At 45.5% G+C, this 22,496-nt stretch overlaps 1 protein-coding gene across 2 annotated transcripts in view; it reads right to left on the reverse strand.

The window, feature by feature from the left end:
- Positions 1 to 22,496, reverse strand: part of stxbp2 (syntaxin binding protein 2) — an 82,650-nt gene that overhangs the window by 13,355 nt on the left and 46,799 nt on the right. For both annotated transcript variants that reach the window (XR_013500132.1, XM_078234916.1), the window contains exons 9-14: positions 14,125 to 14,255; positions 12,345 to 12,452; positions 9,851 to 9,908; positions 5,836 to 5,901; positions 5,270 to 5,350; positions 3,800 to 3,938 (exon numbers count right to left, since the gene is read on the reverse strand). Coding sequence is in view for 1 of the 2 variants with exons in the window: in XM_078234916.1 (XP_078091042.1) it covers positions 3,800 to 3,938; positions 5,270 to 5,350; positions 5,836 to 5,901; positions 9,851 to 9,908; positions 12,345 to 12,452; positions 14,125 to 14,255 (583 nt within the window). In the remaining variant the exon portion in view is untranslated. The remainder of the gene's footprint in view (positions 1 to 3,799; positions 3,939 to 5,269; positions 5,351 to 5,835; positions 5,902 to 9,850; positions 9,909 to 12,344; positions 12,453 to 14,124; positions 14,256 to 22,496) is intronic.

Below are 22,496 nucleotides of genomic sequence, written 5' to 3' on the forward strand. Positions count from 1 at the left end.
TATGTCAGGCCTACCATTCCTGGGATCATCCGTGTGAATCTCCGCTGGACCCGCTCCAGTGCCAGTATGTCCTTCCTGAGGTGTGGGGCCCAAAATTGCTCACAGTACTCCAAATGGGGCCTAACCAGTGCTTTATAAAGCCTCAGAAGTACATCCCTGCTTTTGTATTCCAAGCCTCTTGAGATAAATGACAACATTACATTTGCTTTCTTAATTACGGACTCAACCTGCAAGTTTACCTTTAGAGAATCCTGGACTAGGACTCCCAAGTCCCTTTGCACTTTAGCATTATGAATTTTGCCACCGTTTAGAAAATAGTCCATGCCTCTATTCTTTTTTCCAAAGTGTACGACCTCGCACTTGCCCACGTTGAATTTCATCAGCCACTTCTTGGACCACTCTCCTAAACTGTCTAAATCTTTCTGCAGCCTCCCCACCTCCTCAATACTACCTGCCCCTCCACCTATCTTTGTATCATCGGCAAACTTGGCCAGAATGCTCCCAGTCCCGTCATCTAGATCGTTAATATATAAAGAGAACAGCTGTGGCCCCAACACTGAACCCTGCGGGACACCACTTGTCACCGGTTGCCATTCTGAGAAAGAACCTTTTATCCCAACTCTCTGCCTTCTGTCTGACAGCCAATCGTCAATCCATGTTAGTACCTTGCCTCGAATACCATGGGCCCTTATTTTACTCAGCAGTCTCCCGTGAGGCACCTTGTCAAAGGCCTTTTGGAAGTCAAGATAGATAACATCCATTGGCTCTCCTTGGTCTAACCTATTTGTTATCTCTTCAAAGAACTCTAACAGGTTTGTCAGGCACGACCTCCCCTTACTAAATCCATGCTGACTTGTCTTAATCCGACCCTGCACTTCCAAGAATTTAGAAATCTCATCCTTAACGATGGATTCTAGAATTTTGCCAACAACTGAGGTTAGGCTAATTGGCCTATAATTTTCCATCTTTTTTCTTGTTCCCTTCTTGAACAGTGGGGTTACAACAGCGATTTTCCAATCCTCTGGGACTTTCCCTGACTCCAGTGACTTTTGAAAGATCATAACTAACGCCTCCACTATTTCTTCAGCTATCTCCTTTAGAACTCTAGGATGTAGCCCATCTGGGCCCGGAGATTTATCAATTTTCAGACCTTTTAGTTTCTCTAGCACTTTCTCTTTTGTGATGGCAACCATATTCAACTCTGCCCCCTGACTTTCCTGAATTGTTGGGATTGCCAGTTCTGGATCCACAAGGCAACAGCCCCTGATTCTCTGAGTGTCCAAGAATCTAAGCAATTCAGCCTCAACTATACTCACTGACTGGGTATCCACAGCCATTTTGGGTCAGGGTGACCTCATAGAAGAGTCTTGGAGATTTATAGCATGGAAACAGGCCCTTTGGCCCAACTTGTCCATGCCACCCCTTTTTAAAAAAATCACTAAGCTAGTCCCAATTGCCCGCGTTTGGCCCATATCCCTCTATACCCATCTTACCCATGTAACTGTCTAAACGCTTTTTAAAAGACAAAATTGTACCCGCCTCTACTACTACCCCTGGCAGCTTGTTCCAGACACTCACTACCCTCTGTGTGAAAAAATTGCCCCCCCTGAACCCTTTTGTATCTCTCCCCTTAAACCTATGCCCTCTAATTTTAGACTCCCCTACCTTTGGGAAAGGATATTATCTAGCTGATCTATGCCCCTCATTATTTTGTAGGCCTCTATAAGATCACCCGGAAGCCTCCTACGCTCCAGGGAAAAAAAGTCCCTGTTTATCCAGCCTCTCCTTATAACTCAATCCATCAAGTCCCAGGAGCATCCTAGTACATCATTTCTGCACTCTTTCGAGTTTAATAATATCCTTTCTATAATAGGGTGACCAGAATTGGACACAGTATTCCAAGTGTGGCCTTACCAATGTCTTGTGCAACTTCAACGAGACGTCCCAACTCCTGTATTCAATGTTCTGACCAATGAAACCAAGCATGCCGAATGCCTTCTTCACCACTCTGTCCACCTGTGACTCCACTTTCAAGGAACTACGAACATGTACCCCTAGATCTCTTTGTTCTATAACTCTCCCCAACACCCTACCATTAACTGAGTAAGTCCTGCCCTGGTTCGATCTACCAAAATGCATCACCTTGCATTTATCTAAATTAAATTCCATCTGCCATTCGTCAGCCCATTGGCCCAACTGATCAAGATCCCGTTGCAATTAGAGATAACCTTCCTCACTGTCCACTATGCCATCAATCTTGGTGTCATCTGCAAACTTACTAACCATGCCCTCTATATTCTCATCCAAATCATTAATATAAATGACAAATAACAGACCTTGTCTCTTATTTTATGGGATTGTCACGAATCTGACTCTAGTGCCCTGAGATGTGTGCATTTGGGACATACATTTGTCCTGTAATTCGGACCTTTAAACGTGCAGTGCCTGCTTTAAAACAGTTTGTGCCCTCACACAACTTTAGCAGCAAACCCCACCTCCTCTGGCAGCATGCTATAATGGACCCCTCATGTCAGAGTTTCCCTTAACACTCCCCACCAGAGTTGATCACTCCATCTGGGCTAGAAAATTCCAAGGCTTCACCTCATCTCATCAGTGGTAAGCACTGCTGCCTCACAGCAACAGGGACCCGGGCTCGATTCCGGCCTCGGGTCACTGTCTGTGCGGAGTCTGCACGTTCGCCCCGCATCTGCGTGGGTTTCCTCCGGGTGCTCCGGTTTCCTCCCACAGTCCGAAGATGTGCGGGTTAGGTGGATTAGACATGGTAAAAGCGCAGGGTTACGGGGATCGGGCAAAGGGGACGGCCTGGATGGGATGCTCTTTGAGAGTCGGTACAGGTTCGATGGGCCGAATGCACTGTTGGGATTTGATGGTTCTATCTCAGTGGCTGGCCCCTATTCTGAGGCTATGGCCCCTACCGCTAGACTTCCGAGCTTGGGCCCAAATCCATTTTGCACTACACCTGTGCAGCCAAAGGGACCTTCCTTGTCCATCTGGTTGTGTTTAAACTCAGGATGTAGAGGCAAGAGGCCGATTATAAACCAACCCACCACCCCGTCCATCAGCCCCCTTCTTAAATTGTGTTGCCACAAAGCCGAACTACCTCATTGAAGTAACCTCAAACCTTGTCAAAATGACACCAGTTGTCAACTTATACTTTACTTCAAAATTATGCTGCAGGTTTACACTGAGCCAACATGAAAAGTTTATCACATCAATGCTAAAACCACAGGGCAACTGGCTTGTTACGTGAAAGGAGCAAAACATCGGTGACCATGGGGCAACCTAAAACTATTTTTAATTGAATATAAATATAGAATATAAACCCAAGACCGCAAGGAATTACAAAGGGTCGTGAATGTAGCCCAGTCCATCACGCAAACCAGCCTCCCATCCATTGGCTCTGTCTACACTTCCCGCTGCCTCGGAAAAGCAGCCAGCATAATCAAGGACCCCACGCACCCTGGACATTCTCTCTTCCACCTTCTTCCGTCGGGAAAAAGATACAAAAGTCTGAGGTCACGTTCCAACAGACTCAAGAACAGCTTCTTCCCCTGCTGCCATCGGACTTTTGAATGGACCTACCTCACATTAAGTTGATCTTTCTCTACACCCTAGCTATGACTGTAACACTACATTCTGCACTCTCTCCTTTCCTTCTCTATGAACGGTATGCTTTATCTGTATTGCACGCAAGAAACAATACTTTTCACTGTATGCTAATACAGTGTGACAATAATAAATCCAATCAAATCAGTGTCTGTTGCAAGTTATACTGCACCGTATTTGTGGAAGATGTACAGAAGGATAATCCTGATCTTGTCGTAGGATTTGATGCTAGTATCCAGTAAGATCGGCACAATTATTTTCATAGGATCTTTGACCTTCTCTCCTTCTGAATCAGTCCCCATGGCAAGGTCCTGTTTGTAGACCACAAGTTTAATTTTATGCGCAAATATTCCACATAATTACAGGTTTCTACACAGAGTAATTGCAAAGAAGACTTCAATTTTTATAGCAGTTTACAATATATCCCAGAAAGGTCAAAATACGATCAGACACACTTTGAAAGGCAACAACTAGGGGGAGGCAGTGACATGGTGGTACTGTCACTGGACTATTAATCCAGAGACACGCAGGGTAATAAAAAAAATCTAATTGAAAGCCCAGTGGACGGTGTGGTGGCACAGTGGTTAGCACTGCTGTCTCACAGCGCCAGGGACCCGGGTCCAATTCCCGAGCTTGGGTCACCGTCTGTGTGGAGTTTGCACGTTCTCCCAGTGTCTGTGTGGGTTTTCCGGTTTCCTCCCACGGTCCGAAAGATGTGCTGGTTAGGGTGCATTGGCCGTGATAAATTCTCCCTCAGTGTATCTGAGCAGGCGCCGGAGTGTGGCGACGAGGGGATTTTCACAATAACTTCATTGCAGTGTTAATGTCAGCCTACTTGTGACACTAATAAATAAACATTAAAAACCAATGATGACCATGGAGCCATTGCCAATTGTTGTAAAAACCCAACAGGTTCACTCGTGTCCTTTTGGAAAGGAAATCTGCTGTTCCTATCTCATTTGACCTACATGTGACCCACAGCAACGTGGTTGCCACTTTACTGCCTTTTGACCGTAGGCCGCTGAAGCGGCCTTCGCAAGCCATTCAGTTCAATTAGGGATGAGCAATAAATGCTGGCTTAGCCAGCAATACCCACATCACGTAAAATGAATAAAAAACTAAAATTCTTCAAATATGGGTGGCACGGTGGTTGGCACTGCAGCCTCATAGCGTCAAGGATCCAGGTTCGATTCCGGCCTCAGGTGACTGTGTGGAGTTTGCACGTTCGCCCCATATCTGCGTGGGTTTCCTCCGGGTGCTCTGGTTTCCTTCCACAGTCCAAAGGTGTGCTGGTTAGGTAGACTGGCCAGGGGGACTAGCTCGGGTAAACGCATGGGGTTAGGGGAAAGAGCCTCAGTAGCATTGTTGGCGGTGCAGGCTCCATTGGCCGAATGGCCTCCTTCTGCACAGTAGGAACTCTATGATGATCTAAATTTCCCCTTAGTGTCAGGCGGATTAGCAGGGTAAATACATGGGGTTACAGGGATAGGGCCTGGGTGGGAATGTTGTCGGTGCAGGATCAATGGGCTGAATGGCCTCCTTCTTCACTGTGGGATTCTATGATTCTATCAGTGTTATTGTTGCTGTGACTCAGTGACTATCGCCTGCCACGAGTGTCGATTCCAGACTCGCAAATACTGACCTGCTCCACCTTACACATCTTTTCAACTGAACCCTTGAAGTGCTTCATACAGTCTTCAACCAAATGCAAGTGTGTGGAGTACTGGAAGGAAAAACAAAGCCAAGGACATAATCACAAGGACAGCTTGTCACAGGAGTGCAAATACCCTGAGAAGTAAGGCAGGACGACTGTGCGTGAAACAGAGATCCACCAATCCTTACCCTTAAAATAAAGTTAATTACAAGGGGAATAGCTCAACGGTGAAGAATCAAGTTTTTTTAATTGCATTGTTTCCACTGAAGGTTCAATCAGAGTACATAATACTGCAAAGCCCTTGATCATAATTAATTTATGCTGCTTCTTGTAGATGCTGTGCATTTATTAAATTTAAATAGGGATCTTTTAAAATTCAGAACTTGCCCTTTTAAGAATTGAGAACATCAAGCTGATTGGTAGTTTATTCAGCATCTTAAATGCTTCGTCCTCCAATATTTTAGCTCCAGCTGGCGTGTTTTTGAGCTAAAAATACAAGTGCCCAGTTGTTCTCTACCCTGGCCATGGAGACAGTAAACACAAGTGGTCCTCACCTTGCTGAGCTCCTTCTGATATTGAGGCATTTTCTTTAGCATTTGAGAAAGATCCCGCAGATTTGCCTGAAAGTAAAAGACAAGCACTTTTTAATACTTTCAAAATTTCAATTCCCTCCCCTTTCTGAGGGACTTGAGGTCCATTCGTCATGGGGCAGCTTCAGTAGTAAGTGCTGGACTGCTTGACAGTCGGAAGAGCAGATGGCCAAATCAGATCCTGTCCCACACCAAGAGGTAGTGGCGTGGAAGTATTGTCACTGGACAATCTGGTAATCCAGAGGTCCAGAGAAACACTCTGGGGATCTGGGTTCGAATCCCACCATGGCAAACGGTGGGATTTGAATTCAGTAAAAGTCTGGTACTAAAAATTTAATTATCACTGTGGACGCAGATACGATAGTGAGTTTTAAGGGACGTCTGAACATGTACATGAATAGGATGGGAATAGAGGGATATGGTCCCCGGAAGGGTAGGGGGTTTAGTTCGGTCGGGCAGCATGGTCAGTGCAGGCTTGGAGGGCCGAAGGGCCTGTTCCTGTGCTGTAATCTTCTTTGTTCTTTACTGTTATAGGAGATCAGGGAAAAGTCCCATAATCTTGATGTCCTGGCAAAGAATGAGTAAGTGTCAAACAGTGCTGTCCAATGCAAAGAACAAAGCACAAAGAAAATTACAGCACAGGAACAGGCCCTCCAAGCCTGCACCGACCATGCTGCCCGACTTGAACTAAAACCCCCTACCCTTCCGTGGACCGTATCCCACTATTCCCATCCTGTATTTGTTCAGACGCCCCTTAAAAGTCACTATCGTATCTGCTTCCGCTACCTCCCCCGGCAGCGAGTTCCAGGCACCCTCTGTGTAAAAAAAACTTGCCTCGTACATCTCCTTTAAACCTTGCCCTTCGCACCTTAAACCTGTGCCCCCTAGTAATTGACTCTTCCATCCTGGGAAAAAGCTTCTGACTATCCACTCTGTCCGTGCCCCTCATAATCTTGTAGACTTCTATCAGGTCGCCCCTCAACCTCTGTCGTTCCAGTGAGAACAAACCAGGTTTCTCCAACCACTCCTTATAGCTAATGCCCTCCATGCCAGGCAACATCCTGGTAAATCTTTTCTGTACCCTCTCCAAAGCACTTGCCACTCGATACTCCTCACCAAATGAGACTGCTTTTAAATCAGATAAACATCAAGACCCTGCAGCAGCCCATTCAACTGAGGACCAGGTTCCAGATTCTGTCTGCCACAGACTGCGGACATGTCGAATACTTACAGAAAAAACAATGCACAACATTAAAAAAACTGTGGCCTGGCTTCATTAAGATATGTGGTGAAAGAGGCTCCCAGTGAAGGAAGTGAAATCATGCAGTCAGATTAATTTACGGTACAGAATGCTGAAATATTTTAGTTGCTAAACCGCAACCGATTGTGGTGGTTAGTTGCTGCTACTAAAAATACTCTTTGACAGAGCTTCTGCCACAGTGCAGTGCACTGTTTCTCATCTTCAGTCCTGCCCTCTCAACACTAGCTCAGCCCAGGGAGAGTGTCGCAAGATGTACCCCCACCCACACTTTGCATAGATTTCGTATCACGTTTTAAACTGCGGCAAGGTCAACGGGCATCGAGATCCTATTGGACAACACTGCTGTCAAAGATGCTGATTTCGAAATAGGCGAAAGGCCCGAGTTATCAGGAAGTGTCGGCAGAAGCTTGGGTTTTCACTCGGAAAGGAGGCCTCAAAGGATCTTTGTAAGGGGGTGGATCCAGGATATTATTTTAAAACAATTGCAATAAGAGTAAGGGGTCACTGGTTAAAATGAGTACATGGTAAATTTTAGTTGGATACCAAGAACATCTTGTCAACGATATATGGACTTGAAGATAGCGTAATGGAAGTAAAAATCCTGAATAATTTAAGGAACCATAGGCAATGGGGTTTGGGAGAAACAGAATGGGTAAATGTAGGATCTTCCTGGATGAATGAAAAAGGACAGGACGAACAGCCTTAGAATCCCTACAGTGCATAAGGAGGCCATTTGGCCCATTGAGCCTACACCGACAACAATCCCACCCAGGTACATTCCCAGTAACCCACGTATTTACCTTGCTAGTCCCCCTGACACTAAGGGCAATTTACTATCAATCTAACCCACACACCTTTGTGACTGGGAGGAAATCGGAGGAAACCCACGCAGATATGGGGAGAAGATGCAAACCCTACACACACAATCACCCGAGGCTGGAATTGAACCCGGGTCCCTAGCACTGTGAGGCTAACCACTGTGCCGCCATGCTCCCCCCCCCACCGACCCCTACATTTTCACCCCATTCTCCTCATCTCACCCCACCCACAATCCCTTCCATTCCTTTCTCTTTTTCCTTATTCATTCATGGGACCTGGGCGTCGCTGGCTGGCTAGCATTTATTGCCCATTCCCTAGTTGCCCTTGTACAACTGAGTGGCTTGCTAGGCCATTTCAGAGGACAATTGAGAGTCAACCACATTGCTGTGGCTCTGGAGTCACATGTAGGCCAGACCGGGTAAGGACGGCAGATTTCCTTCCCTAAAAGGACATTAGTGAACCAGATGGATTTTTACAACAATTGACAGTGGTTTCATGGTCATCAGTAGATTCTTAATTCCGGATTTTTTCTTTTATTGAATTCAAATTCCACCATCTGCCGTGGCGGGATTCGAACCCGGGTCCCCAGAACATTAGTTGAGTTTCTGGATTCGTAGCCTAGTGATAATCTTCACATACCGAAACGTGTAAGGTGGTGATTCTGCACCGATTAGGCAGAGAGAAATGGACGTGGGTCTGGCAGCAATGTCACTGACAGTGGGTAGAACGTCACAGGTCAATTTTCACGGCATGTACTGTCAGAACACTGGATTATCAGCCGGCACTGCTGCCTCCAATAGTTCCAAGTAAACATTAAATAGCGTTGTGTTCCTCTCATTGACGAGAACAAGAAACCCAGGAGGCATTTTGCATGCGGCTTATTGCTTCAGGATGTTGCCACATTCAGTAATATGTCTACTGCATGTCACGCAACTTCAATACTGCAGCGTGAATATACTTGCTTTACAAAAATGTAGAGCAACGTTAGATAAGAAAGAATCAAAATTAGATCATATTTCTTTATATGACCCATGCAGAAGAGCGAGTTTGAAAGATACAAAATACATCTAGTCAGTCAAAAAAAGAACTGCGGTTCATACAATAGTAGCAAAGAAATTTAGTGCTGCTGCCTCAGTGTCAGGGACCCGGGTTCAATTCTGGCCTTGGGTCACTGTGCGGAGTTTGCATGTTCTCCCCATGTCTGTGTGGGTTTCCTCTGGGTGCTCCGGTTTCCTCCCACAGTCCAAAGATGTGCGGGTTAGGGGGATTGGCCGTGCCAAATTGCCCCTTAGTGTCCAAAGATGTGCAGGTTAGGGGGATTGGCCGTGCTAAATTGCCTCTTAAGCCAGAATTTTACTGCTGCGCGCGAGACTCACAGGACGGAATTCTCCGTTGGCCTCGGGCAGGATTTTTACGAGCCTCGCCCAAGCGAGGTCGTAAAATCCCACCCTTAGCGTCAGGGGATCAGCAGGGTAAATACGTGGGTTTACGGGGATACAGCCTGGGTGAGGATTTTGTCAGCGCAGGCTCGATGGGCCGAATGGCCTCCTCCTGCACTGCAGGGATTCTATGAAAAGGGACCAGGTTTTCCAACTAATCTGTGCTGTAATTTATACTCAATCCCCCTGTTCCATTTACCTCGGCCCAACTTATCAGCATAGCTTTCTCTCCGCACATCACGTGTAGATGGTGCAAGTACTTTCACTACAATGTGGCACCTTTCAGTCTCAAAACTGGTGTTCCCTGCTTTGTGTGCTCTACCGTGCAACCCAACTGCCCCCCCACTGCAACGAAAAAAAAGTGAGAGGGATTTTAAAATTGGATCCAGAATTAAGAGTGTGTGTATTGGGCAGGGGTAAGGGGAATTGTCAAACAACATTCAAGAAAATGGCTGCTCACCTTATCAGTTGTCATTCTTTTGCTTTCACAGAATGTCTTTAATAACTCTGTCACTTTTCTGTACATTTAGGAGAAAAAACAACATACAAGGCTGATATACACTTGTGCAGGCTTCTGCATGGAAATAAGCAATCTACTTAACGGTATGTGGTTAAATGATGTATTTATACTAATGGCCCAGCTTTGCAGAACCTGTCTACAAATCAAAATCTCAGGAGAGAGGAGTTTCACATGTCCATTTATACAATGCATTGAGCTGTGACATTTTTAAACTTACTCAGCACAGCAGGACATGTACATTCAAAGCAGTATAAATTTCCAGTGCTTTAGAAGTGCTCCCTGGATGTAGTTTGAGAAGTCTATATTATTACACTATATTGTTACTTGAATGGGTATAAATTGAGAGGGGTGGATACTCAGCGAGGCCTTACTGTCCTTGTGCATCAGTCGCTGAAAGCAAGCGCGCAAGTACAGCAGGCAGTAAAGGCGGCAAATGGTATATCGGCCTTCATAGCGAGAGGATTTGAGTGTAGGGATAGGGATGTTTTACTGCACTTATACAGGGCATTGGCAAGGCCACACCTGGAGTACTGTGTGCAGTTTTGGTGTCCTCATCCGAGGAAGGATGTCCTTGCTATAGAGGGAGTACAGCGAAGGTTTACCAGGCTGATTCCTGGGATGGCAGGTCTGTCATATGAGGAGAGACTAAGTCGATTAAGATTATATTGGGGTGGGGATGCCGGCGTTGGACTGAGGTGGGCACAGTAAGAAGTCTCACAACACCAAGTTAAAGTCCAACAGGTTTATTTGGAATCACGCACTTGAGTGCTGCTCCTTCATCAGGTGAGTCAGGCTCAGCGTTGCGATAATGACATTTATTCAGGAGATGCGCGCATCGCTGGTCGGGCCAACATTTATTGCCCATCCCTACTGCCCTTGATCTGAGTGGCTACGCCATTTCAGAGGGCATTTAAGACTCAGCCACATTGCTGTGAAACTGGAGCCCTTATGTGAAGAAGAATGTCCTTGCTGTAGAGGGAGTTTACCAGGCTGATTCCTGGGATGGAATAATAAGTAACACCAGTTAAGGATGGCAGATTTCCTTCCCTAAAGGACGTTAATGAACCAGATGGATTTTTACGACAATTGAGATTCTTGTGGGATTCAAATTTCATCATCTGTCTTGGTGGGTCGAACCTGGAACCCCCCAGAGCATTACCCTGGGTCTCTGGATTACTAGCCCATTGTCAATACCACTATGCCACCTGACAATCTGCTTGGAAGAAGTCAGATACTGTCAGGACTAGGCTAGAGACAATGGCAGTGCTTGCAAAACTGCTACCGTGAGCAGAAGAGATCCACGCCTTTTTCTAAACTTGCATTTACATAGCACCTTTCGTGACCGCAGGACATCCCAAAGCAGTTCATAGAATCCCTACAGTGCAGAAAGAGGGTATTCGGCCCATTGAGTCTGCACCGACAACAATCCCACTTAAGCCCTATCCCCATAACCCCACATATTTACCCTGCTAATTCCCTTTGACATTAGGGGCAATTTAGCACGGCCAATCAACCTAACCCGCACAACTTTGGACTGAGGGGGGAAACTGGAACACCCGGAGGAAACCCACGCAGACACGGGGAGAATTTACAACTGATTAAATATTTTTTTAAGTATAGTCACAGTTGTAAAGATCTCCCCAGCTAGGGTAGAATCAATGATCAGGGTAGCCAATGAGGGTAAACCAAGACGTCGCCTGGTGCAATTTTTCAAAGCCATCTCAGCTTTTTGGCTAAGGTGAAATGTCAGATGAAGCCCAGGATGGGGTGAAAGGTCTCCTTTTGTCAGCTTGGATCTTGTTTGTCTCTCTTGTGGGGATCATGAATTGGATTCAATATGGTAATGGATGGAATAAAATTTTTTAAAAATAGTAATACAATAATGACTGGCTAATTTGTTTTCGGGCTTTTTGCTCCAAAGAGTCATCATACAGACCCTAAACTTTAAATCTGTTTCTCTCTCCACAAACGCTGCCAGGTTTGCTAAGTTTTCCCAGCACCTTCTGTTTTTATTATCGTTGGGGAGAACTCCTCTGTTCTTCTTCAAAACGGTGGCATCAGATTATTTTTATATGTCTCCACCCAAGAGATAAGACAGGGCCCCCGAGTTTAACATCTCGTTCAAAAGGAAACGCCTCTGACAGTGCCGCATTCCCTCAATATCGCACTGCTTAAAGTTTATTTATTAGTGTCACAAGTCGGCTTACATTAACACTGCAATGAAGTTACTGTGAAAATCCCCCAGCCGCCACACTCCGGCACCTGTTTGGGTACACGGAGGGAGAATTTAGCATGGCCAATGCACCTAAACCAGGTGGAAATGGAACGCCAACCCGGATCTCGTGCTCAAGTGTCGAGAGTGCAGCTTGAACTGCCACAGAGCCGTCACTGAGCCATGCCTAACACCAGGAGGTAAATATGTTCAATAACTTACTTGGAGACATCAGCAATGTGCATGTGACGCAGCTGGTGCCACAGCTCATCGTCCTCATCAAGGAGAGTGTCTTTTACCCGAGATTCTGCAACCCCTGTCGTCTCGTACCTGAAAAAGAAAGCAACAAGATCTCTAAACGTTTATGCAGAAATACTGCAAAGAAATCATAATGGAACTCTTCCAACATGCATATCGTTTCCGTTTTCTCTTCTCCTACCCAACAACATACAATTTCAACATCTGCACTACCAGTGCACCACAGTGGCAGGCACTGCTGCCTCACAGCTCCAGGGATCTGGGTCCCATTCCAGCCTTGGGTCACTGTCTGTGCGGAGTTTGCACGTTCTCTCTCCGTGTGGGTTTCCTCCAGGTGCTCTGGTTTCCTTCCACAGTCCGAAAGACATGCTAGTTAGATGCACTGGCCATGCTAAATTCTCCCTCAGTGTCCAAAGATGTGCAGGTTAGGTGGATTGGCCATGCTAAATTGCCCCTTAGTTTCCCCAAGATGTGTAGGTTAGATGGATTAGCTATGGGATAGGGTGGGGTGGTGTGCCTGGGTACGATACTCTGTCAGAGAATGGGTGCAGACTCAATGGGCCGAATGGCCTCCTTCTGCACTGTAGGGATCCTATCCTACTCTCAGATAACAAGTAGCCAAGAAATCTTTACATTGAAACACTAAATAGCTAAAACCAAAAGAATTTTATAATGTTAATAATGGAGCCCTGAACAGCTACTATTAACACTAATAATGTCCTCTGGAATACACAATAAACTAGCAACAAAACCTCTCCTAGATCTCGAGTGGAACGTTTTAAACGCTGTTTAAATTGGCCATTACTGTACATATCGTTAAATTGCTATTACTGTACACATCAACATCCTCAATGAGAATGTTCACATCAACCCAGATCTGCCATTACACAAAGGCCATACCAATCCGTCTGCTGCTTGTTTCCCATCACACCAGCCTGCATGGCTAAGGCCACCGTGCCAGGGAATAACAGCAGAGGCCCGACGGCAGCAGGAATGGAACCAACATGCCACCGTTAAACCAACCTACTTCCTCATTACGGATCCCACAGGCCTGTCCATGTGGCTCCATCCTGCTGCACCCACATAGAAATCATAGAAGAAATCATAGAAACCCTACAGTGCAGAAGGAGGCCATTCGGCCCATCGAGTCTGCACCGACCGCAATCCCACCCAGGCCCTACCCCCACATATTTACCCACTAATCCCTCTAACCTACGCATCTCAGGGGCAATTTTAACCTGGCCAATCAACCTAACCCGCACATCTTTGGACTGTGGGAGGAAACCGGAGCACCCGGAGGAAACCCACGCAAACACGAGGAGAATGTGCAAACTCCACACAGACAGTGACCCAAGCTGGGAATTGAACTCGGGACCCTGGAGCTGTGAAGCAGCAGTGCTAACCACTGTGCTACCGTGCCGAATGGGGCATTCCTGAACCGTTTGCGCTCTCTGGCCAAGACAGCAAATCAGCATGAAAATGGGGGCCTTGCAGGGAACCCGGTGCAGCGGTGCTGCACTCCAATCAGTGACTCACGTCATTGAAGATGACACAATTCAGCGGAGGGTTGAGAAAGCTCCATTTAGCCACTGCGAAAGTTATTGCCTGGCTTGGTGATTACTGCACATGCTAAAAGGCAAATCACCCCCTCGTTACTTTTAGTACAATGCGCCACAGAACAGGGTAACGGGAAACTTTGGATGAAGCTGCAATGCAATGCAACTTTTTTTCTTTAAAAACTTACGAATAAATATCCTGATCAATCGGTAACAAATCATAGGCCATTGCTTGCAGGGTCAACTCATGCAGGATTGGTGACACTGGGTCATGGCCCCGGTCCATGATCAGCAGCTGTGAACGTGACTTTTCAGGACCCTAGACAAAAGATTGGAGTGAAAAATTATCAGCAGCAAGATCTTTTTAAAAAAAATAATTTTTAATCCTTGCTGGCTGGGCCAGCATTTATTGCCCATCCCTAGTTGCCCGAGGGCAGTTGAGAGTCAACCACATTGCTTTGGAGTCACATGTAGGCCAGACTGGGTAAGGGCGGCAGATTTCCTTCCCTGAAGGGAACCAGATGGGTTTTTCCAACAATGGTTTCATGGTCATCAGTAGATTCTTAATTCCAGATAGGTTTATTGAATTCAAATTCCACCATCTGCCGTGGCGGGATTCGAACCCGGGTCCCCAGAACATTAGCTGAGTTTCTGGATTAACAATCTAGCGATAATACCACTAGGCCATCGCCTCCCCACTCGAGAAACAATCCCCAGAAAGCAGGACTACTTCAAGTAAGACCGAATACACAAAAATTGCTTTGTGCTGGGGATTGCTATTTATACGAAATGAAAAAAGCACTCAGTAATATGAAGTCAGCTTATACAAAGAGAGTGACATGGAATACAAATAGATATACAAGTACAGATCAAGATGGGTTTCAATTAAAATAAAACTTTTTTGTAGAGTCAATATTACTGTAGCAAAAGGCTCTTTGTGGTAGAATACTGTCCTAACAGATTGGAGGAGCAACTGTGTTTGGTGAATCTCTGGAATTCTCTGCCCACTGAAGTGGTGGAGGCTACCTCGTTGAATGTGTTTAAATCACGGATAGATGGATTCCTGATCGGTAAGGGAATTAGGGGTTATGGGGATCAGGCGGGTAAGTGGAACTGATCCACTTCAGATCAGCCATGATCTTATTGAATGGCGGGGCAGGCTCGAGGGGCTGGATGGCCTACTCCTGCTCCTATTTCTTATGTTATGTTCTTATGTAATGCTCAAAACTTCCAGGTGGAGGGTGCTATTGCACAGTAAATCATCGCTGCAATATTCAATCTCCACCGAATGCTCAGCAAATTGACTTGCTCACCTTTACTCCCATTTAAGCTAACAGATTTGGTCGGGGAGCGTGCAAAAAAAATAAACATTTCTACCATAAACATCTTTACAAGATTACAAACACCAAATTTAAGGAATGTGCCCTTGGAAATACCAAAAGCTGTGAAAGGAGACAATAACGTGTTTAAACTGGATGTAAAGAGATGGGCTGTGGAAATAAATTACACATGATGTTAAAGTTAGAAAAGATTTTTAAAGGTGCAAACAAAATAGCTGCAGTCTATAACATTGATATGATTAATCAGTTTTGTGTAGGTACATAAGCTTTTCTCCTGCAAGATTAGGCGGTTTATCTCCAGGTAGAGTTTTAACAACACCAGGTTAAAGTCCAACAGGTTTATTTGGTAGCAAATGCCATTAGCTTTCGGAGTGCTGCTCCTTCCTCAGATGGAGTGGAAATCTGCTCTCAAACAGGGCACAGAGACACAAAATCAAGTTACAGAATACTGATTAGAATGCGAATCTTTACAGCTGATCAGGTCTTAAGAGATGTGTATTGTCTCCAGACAGAACAGCCAGTGAGATTCTGCAAGTCCAGGAGGCAGCTGTGGGTGTTACCGATAGTGTGACATGAACCCAACATCCCGGTTTAGGCCGTCCTCATGTGTGTGGAACTTGGCTTTCAGTTTCTGTTCAGTGACTCTGCGCTGTCGTGAACGCTTACCCGAAGATCAGAGGCTGAATGCCCGTGACCGCTGAAGTGCTCCCCCACACAAAGATTCGCATTCTAATCAGTATTCTGTAACTTGATTTTGTGTCTCTGTATGCCCTGTTTGAGAGCAGATATGATGTGGAGATGCCGGCGTTGGACTGGGGTAAACACAGTAAGAAGTTTAACAACACCAGGTTAAAGTCCAACAGGTTTATTTGGTAGCTTTATTGGTAGCTTTAAAAGCTTGTGTGGCTTTTGCTACCAAATAAACCTGTTGGACTTTAACCTGGTGTTGTTAAACTTCTTACTGAGAGCAGATATCCACTCCATCTGACGAAGGAGCAGCGCTCCGAAAGCAAATAAGCCTGTTGGACTTTAACCTGGTGTTGTTAAAACTCTTACTGTGTTTACCCCAGTCCAATGCCGGCATCTCCACATCATATCTCCAGATATACAGTATTGCATATCACTTACTCTAGTTAATAACATTGAATATCCAACCTAACAAACATGTGAAGGCTAAAAAATTGAAGATTTATATCTCTACAAGTCTGAACTGCCTCTTCCCTTTCACACTATGGGACAGCACGGTAGCACAGTGGTTAGCACTGCTGCCTCGCAGCGCCAGGGACCTGGGTTTGATTCCCGGCTTGGGTCACTGTCTGTGTGGTGTCTGCACATTCTCCCCTGTGTCTGCGTGGGTTTCCTCCGGGTGCTCTGGTTTCCTCCCACAGTCCGAAAGACGTGCTGGTTAGGGTGCATTGGCCATGCTAAATTCTCCCTCAGTGTACCCGAACAGGCGCCGGAGTGTGGCAACTGGGGGATTTTCTCAGTAACTTCATTGCAGTGTTAATGTAAGCCTATTTGTGGCACTAATAAATAGACTTTTAAACTTTTCACTGAAATCAAATCCACCCTCCCTCAGGTGTAAGCCAACATCAAGATCGGCCTAGAATACTGTGTGTTGGTCAGATTTAGACATTTTCAGTAGAACTCAATGTAAACAACAGCTTTCCCTCTTTTCTCCACCTGCTATTCGAAGCATACTTTAGAACACCAGATGGAGCTAAGTGAACGTTTTATTATACAACTGTACAAGTTTTCAGTAAAGAGGTTTGTAAAAAAGAGGTTTCTTTGGTGAAGGTTTTTTTCTTATAAAAGGTATGACTGCATTAACAATATGCACCAGTGATTCTTAGATTCATAGAATCCCTACAGTGAAGGAGGAGGCCATTCAGCCCATCGTGTGTGCACCATTCTTACTCAGGCTTACCCATAACCACATATATACCCCACTAATCCTCCTAACCTATATATCTTGGATCACTAAGGGGCAATTTAGCATGGCCAATCCACCTAACCTGCACATCTTTGGACACCAAGGGACAATTTAGCAAGGCCAATCCACCTAACCTACACATCTTTTGGATTGTGGGAGGAAACCGGAGCACCTGGAGGAAACCCATGCAGACATGGGGGAGAATGTGTTGGAGTTTGCACAGTCTCTGGACACCGGAACTGAATCCAGGTCCCTGGCGCTGTGAGGCAGCAGATCTAACCACTGTACCACCCTTAAAAAACACCTTCAATCAGGAATGAACATCAAGGCACCGATGAGACTAGTCATTACAGTAATATGGGAATACTCTTCCCTTGCCTCCTGTTTTACTGTCCTCCTCAAAATGTTGATTTCTTCACTGAAGACGGATTATGCACATTTCCCTTTACTTCATTCATGACACCTTTTAGTAGTTTGGGAGCCTCAACAGCAAATGCTACCAGGCTATTTCAGAGATTTGCACTGATAAATTACTTTCACAACCTCCGGACTTTCCAAAGAGCTTTATAATCATGAATAAAATTTTTGAAGTGTGGTCACTGTTGTTCTGTTTGTAGATAGCAAGCTCCCATAAACAGCAATAGATTATAGCACCAGAGAATCATAGAATCCTACAGTGCAGAAGGAGGCCATTCGGCCCATCGAGTCTGCACCGACCACAATCCCACCCAGGCCCCATCACCATGACCCCATGCATTTACCCTAGCTAGTCCCCCTGAAACTAAGGGGCAATAATGGCCAATGCACTTAACCAGCACATCTTTTAGACTGCGGGAGGAAACCCGGAGCACCCGGAGGAAACCCACGTTGACACGGGGAGGACGTGCAAACTCCACCACAGACAACGATCCAAGGCGGGAATTGAACCCGGGTCCCTGGCGCTGTGAGGCAGCAGTGCTAACCACTGTGCTGCCCCTGTGGTGGAGAACCTGCATTTTGTTTTGGGAAATGTTGGCTGAGGGATAAATATTGGCCAGGACACCAAAGGGGAATCTCACCTGCTTTGCTGCAGATAGTGACACCCGCTGTTGCTGTCAGACTGGAGTCGATCGGGAAAGGGAAACCCCCACCCACAGTTAATGGTACCTCACTGTTTACACAGAGTGCTGAACACACAGACCTGATTTGCTATACCAATATTGTACAACACTGTACCCCCACCCCATCTCGAAGCACTGACTGACACTGTCCATACTGATTACTCCTCAATAGCTTCTCAATAAGTACATGGCACCTCAGTTCGTTTCAATTAATGGGGGGGCCGCCATCCCCAGAATCCGCCTGGTAAACCTTCGCTGCACTCCCTCTAGAGCAAGAACAACCATCCCACATTATTTTAATTACTAATCTCACCACAGCAGCTTTTTGAGGTATTAGACGGCCAGTACTTAGAATTAATGCAAGCAAAAAAAAAAACACAAATAACCCACCAGGATAAGTGAACCATAATATACTTTGCCATCCAATACAGAAGTAACTTTTAAAAAAAATTGTTTTGATTCTTTAGGAAATGGACACAGACAAAGGGCTGGGGCGTAGGTGGACAGGATACGGCTTTAATGGCAGATTGCCTAGACAATTACTCGCCAGCTGGGCCACAGCAGGGATCTACATTTTCTCTAAAAGGGAAGGCAATGCATTGAATGCACACACTGCAGAACCAGTTCCAGCACGAGGCCCAATCCAGAACATTGACAGCAATATCCAGACTTGCAAGTTGCACTGATGACTAAGCTTCTTTCTGTATCTTTTTGGATGTATGGCAGTAGCAGAGAGCTGAAGAGGATAGAAGGGGTGGAATAGCTTCGGCCAGCGATATATATGGGCAGCACGGTGACACAGTGGTTAGCACTGCTGCCTCACAGCGCCAGGGACCCAGGTTCGATTCCCGGCTTGGGTCACTGTCTGTGTGGAGTTTGCACAATCTCCCCGTGTCTGCGTGGGTTTCCTCCCACAGTCCGAAAGACCTGCTGGTTAGGGTGCGTTGGCCGTGCTAAATTCTCCCTCAGTGTACCCGAACAGGCGCCAGAGTGTGGTGACTAGGGGATTTTCACAGTAACTTCATTGCAGTGTTAATGTAAGCCTACTTGTGACACTAATACATAAACTTCAAATAAAGCCAAACAGCTGGCCTGTACGCTTACACTCAGTTCGCCCACAGTCAGAATAAAATGACTGCCCTTAAATATTCTTTCATCTCCAGAAGCCTGCTGAAGCCCTCATCATTAATCGTCTTGTGGGCGGCACGGCAGCACAGTGGGTTAGCACTGCTGCCTCACAACGCCAGGGACCCGGGTTCGATTCCTGGCATGGGTCACAGTCTGTGTGGAGTTTGCACAATCTCCCCGTGTCTGCGTGGGTTTCCTCCGGGTGCTCCGGTTTCCTCCCACAGTCCGAAAGACTTGCTGGTTAGGGTGCATTGGCCGTGCTAAATTCTCCCTCAGTGAACGCGAACAGGAGTGTGGCGACTAGGGGGATTTTCACAGTGACTTCATTGCAGTGTTAATGTAAGCCTACTTGTGACACTAATAAATAAGCTTAAACTTACGACTTAAACTTAATAGATGTATCATCACTTCTGGATACAGCAAGATCGATATATTATCACCATCAGGAAGTTAAGAAAATTTTGGAACAGCAAAAATAAAACTTTGTAACTTCCTAACACAATGAGAGATGCTCGCTAATGCACCTGGAAAGTAAAGTCAAATCTTTCTCAACCTGATATTCAATTAAACACAAAATGTGGGCCTGAGATTAATGGCAATATCAGTTAAGAGCACGCACAGCAATAAAGTAATCAGCCCAATTAATTAGCTAGCTACACCCTCACTAACTTCAATTTACATCACATTGAACTGAATGCTTAAACATTCAAGCAGCAACCAATACTTAACAATTTTGCAGCTTGGATATGGAATAAATTACAACCCATGTTGCGAGGGCACTCGGTTAGTTTTGGTCAGAGTTGTTCGATTGTGTGTTCTGGTCCAGGGAGCAGTTACGGTGGAGCTCAGTGCTACTTTCTGAACACTGAATCCTACATGCTTCATTACGATTTTAGAGTCTGTAAATTTAACTGTCGGCACATAAGTGTCCACTAAGATTTGAGCAAGTAATCCAGGGTGGCAGCTCAGTGCATTGCTGAGAGCGCTCCATTGCTCGAGGTATCGACTTTCGGATACGATGTCGAACTGAGGTTTTTTTTTAGCCTTTTCATGTGGAGGGAATGCATCCAATGTCACGAACTGATGAAGAGCAAGAATACTACAGTGCAGAAGAGGCCCTTCGGCCCATTGAGTCTGCACCGACCCATGAAAGGCCCTGACCTGCCCACCCAATCCCATTTGTCAGCACTTGGCCCATGGCCTTGAATGTTATGGCGTGCCAAATACTCAGCCAGGTACTTCTACAAGCTCTCCTTGTGCCATGGCTAACATTTATTCCAAACCAATCAGTAATACAGATTAACTCGCTGGTCATTGTGGCTTTTGGACCAAGCTACCCATAAAACAGTTGCGACTATATTTCAAAAATTATTAATTGGCCTTGAAGCTCTTTGGGACACCGCCCAAGGATGTGAAAGACACTATATAAATGAAAATTCTTTAAACAGGCATTAGAATGTGGCGACTAAGGGATTTTCACAGTGACTTCATTGCAGTATTAATCGAAGCCTACTTATGACACTAATAAATGAACTTTAAACTTTAATTCAGGTTGCACGTTTTATTATTTGAGTCAATGTCCCTTTGTAGGAACATCGACCAAAACTTTACCACCTCAGAGGAAATCTGCGTTGGCCTCGGGTGGGATTTTACCATCTCGCCTGAGCGAGGCCATAAAATCCTGCCCTCTATGTTTCTTAACCTGTTAATTGCTCTCTCTCTCAATGTCTTAAATGTCTACTTTGGCGCAGAATTGAAAAAAATCAATCATGTTCCAGCCTCCAGGACATTTTAAAGTAGCACAGCAGGTTTGCGGAATGGGTTTCGCTCCTGTTCAGCTGATTTGCTTTGCAAATTTGTTACTGAAGGCCCAATTTGAAAGTCCAAAATGGTCAAAGTGCACAGCTGTCAGTTTTATGAGAGAGAGAATGCTTTGCAAAATGCGCAAGTCGATGCCGCTTTAAGTTAACAAGTGCGTAGAAAGCTATTACCAAGAACCGCTCCGGAATCTGCTATACAAACAAAAAAAGGGTCTCACAGTGACATCCACAGAAAGGAAAGTGCAGTTATTTACCCCTTGGCTGAAATGTAGTGATTGTTCACATTCTGGAAGAAAAGAACAGGAAACTGAAAATGGACAAGGAAGGAAGGGAGGAGCAGAAGGAAAAAAAAGAGAAGAGAAAACAGTTTAAAACAGAAGTAAGGAAGTAAGAGATATAACAATACAGACCGAATAATTAAGACCATGACCCTTCATGTTCACTTCAGCGTCTTTCCGGAGCCTATAACTCTCGCACTCATTTTTACATCACCTTGCGTGTATAATTTAAATTAAAAATTACTAGCGGATCCCCTGTGATATTGCTCAGTGGTAGTCTGAAGCTCGGTTGCAGTGTCACTGTTCATGTGCTCTAACATTGATTAATCGCTCTGTCTGGACAAATCTGGGTAATTGAGACAGATTTGAAATTACAATTCTTTCCAGCCTTCAAGCCACTGCCCTGGCTTTCTTTTCAGATAAGGTCATTTCCCAGGTAACAAAGCTTTTAAATTTCACCCATCCACGTATAACGGTGGCACAGTGGTTTAGCACTGCTGCCTCACAGCGCCAGGAACCCCGGGTTCAATTCCGACCTCGGGTGACTGTCTGTGTGGAGTAGGCACATTCTCCCCGTGTCTGTGTGGGTTTCCTCCGGGTGCTCCGGTTTCCTCCCACACTCCAAAGACGTGCATGTTAGGTTGATTGGCCATGCTAAACTGCCCCTTAGTGTCCCAAGATGTATAGGTTCGGTGGATTGGCCATGTTAAATTGACCCTAGCGTCAGGGGGATTGGCAGGGTAAATACGTGGGGTTACGGGGATAGGGGCCAGGTGGGATTGTTGTCAGTGCAGTCTCGATGGGCAGAATGGCCTCCTTCTGCACTGAAGAGATTCTATGATTCTAGGAAAAGGAAGACTTTAAAAATATTCTCAAAAGGTTGGGAGTTAAGTCACATCAGTTCATTATTGAAAAGGCCGATTATTCACCACATTAGGATTTTGCAGTAACAGCTGAGAAT

Source organism: Mustelus asterias, chromosome 19 (assembly GCF_964213995.1).
Source record: "Mustelus asterias chromosome 19, sMusAst1.hap1.1, whole genome shotgun sequence".
Classification (NCBI taxonomy): Eukaryota; Metazoa; Chordata; class Chondrichthyes; order Carcharhiniformes; family Triakidae; genus Mustelus; species Mustelus asterias.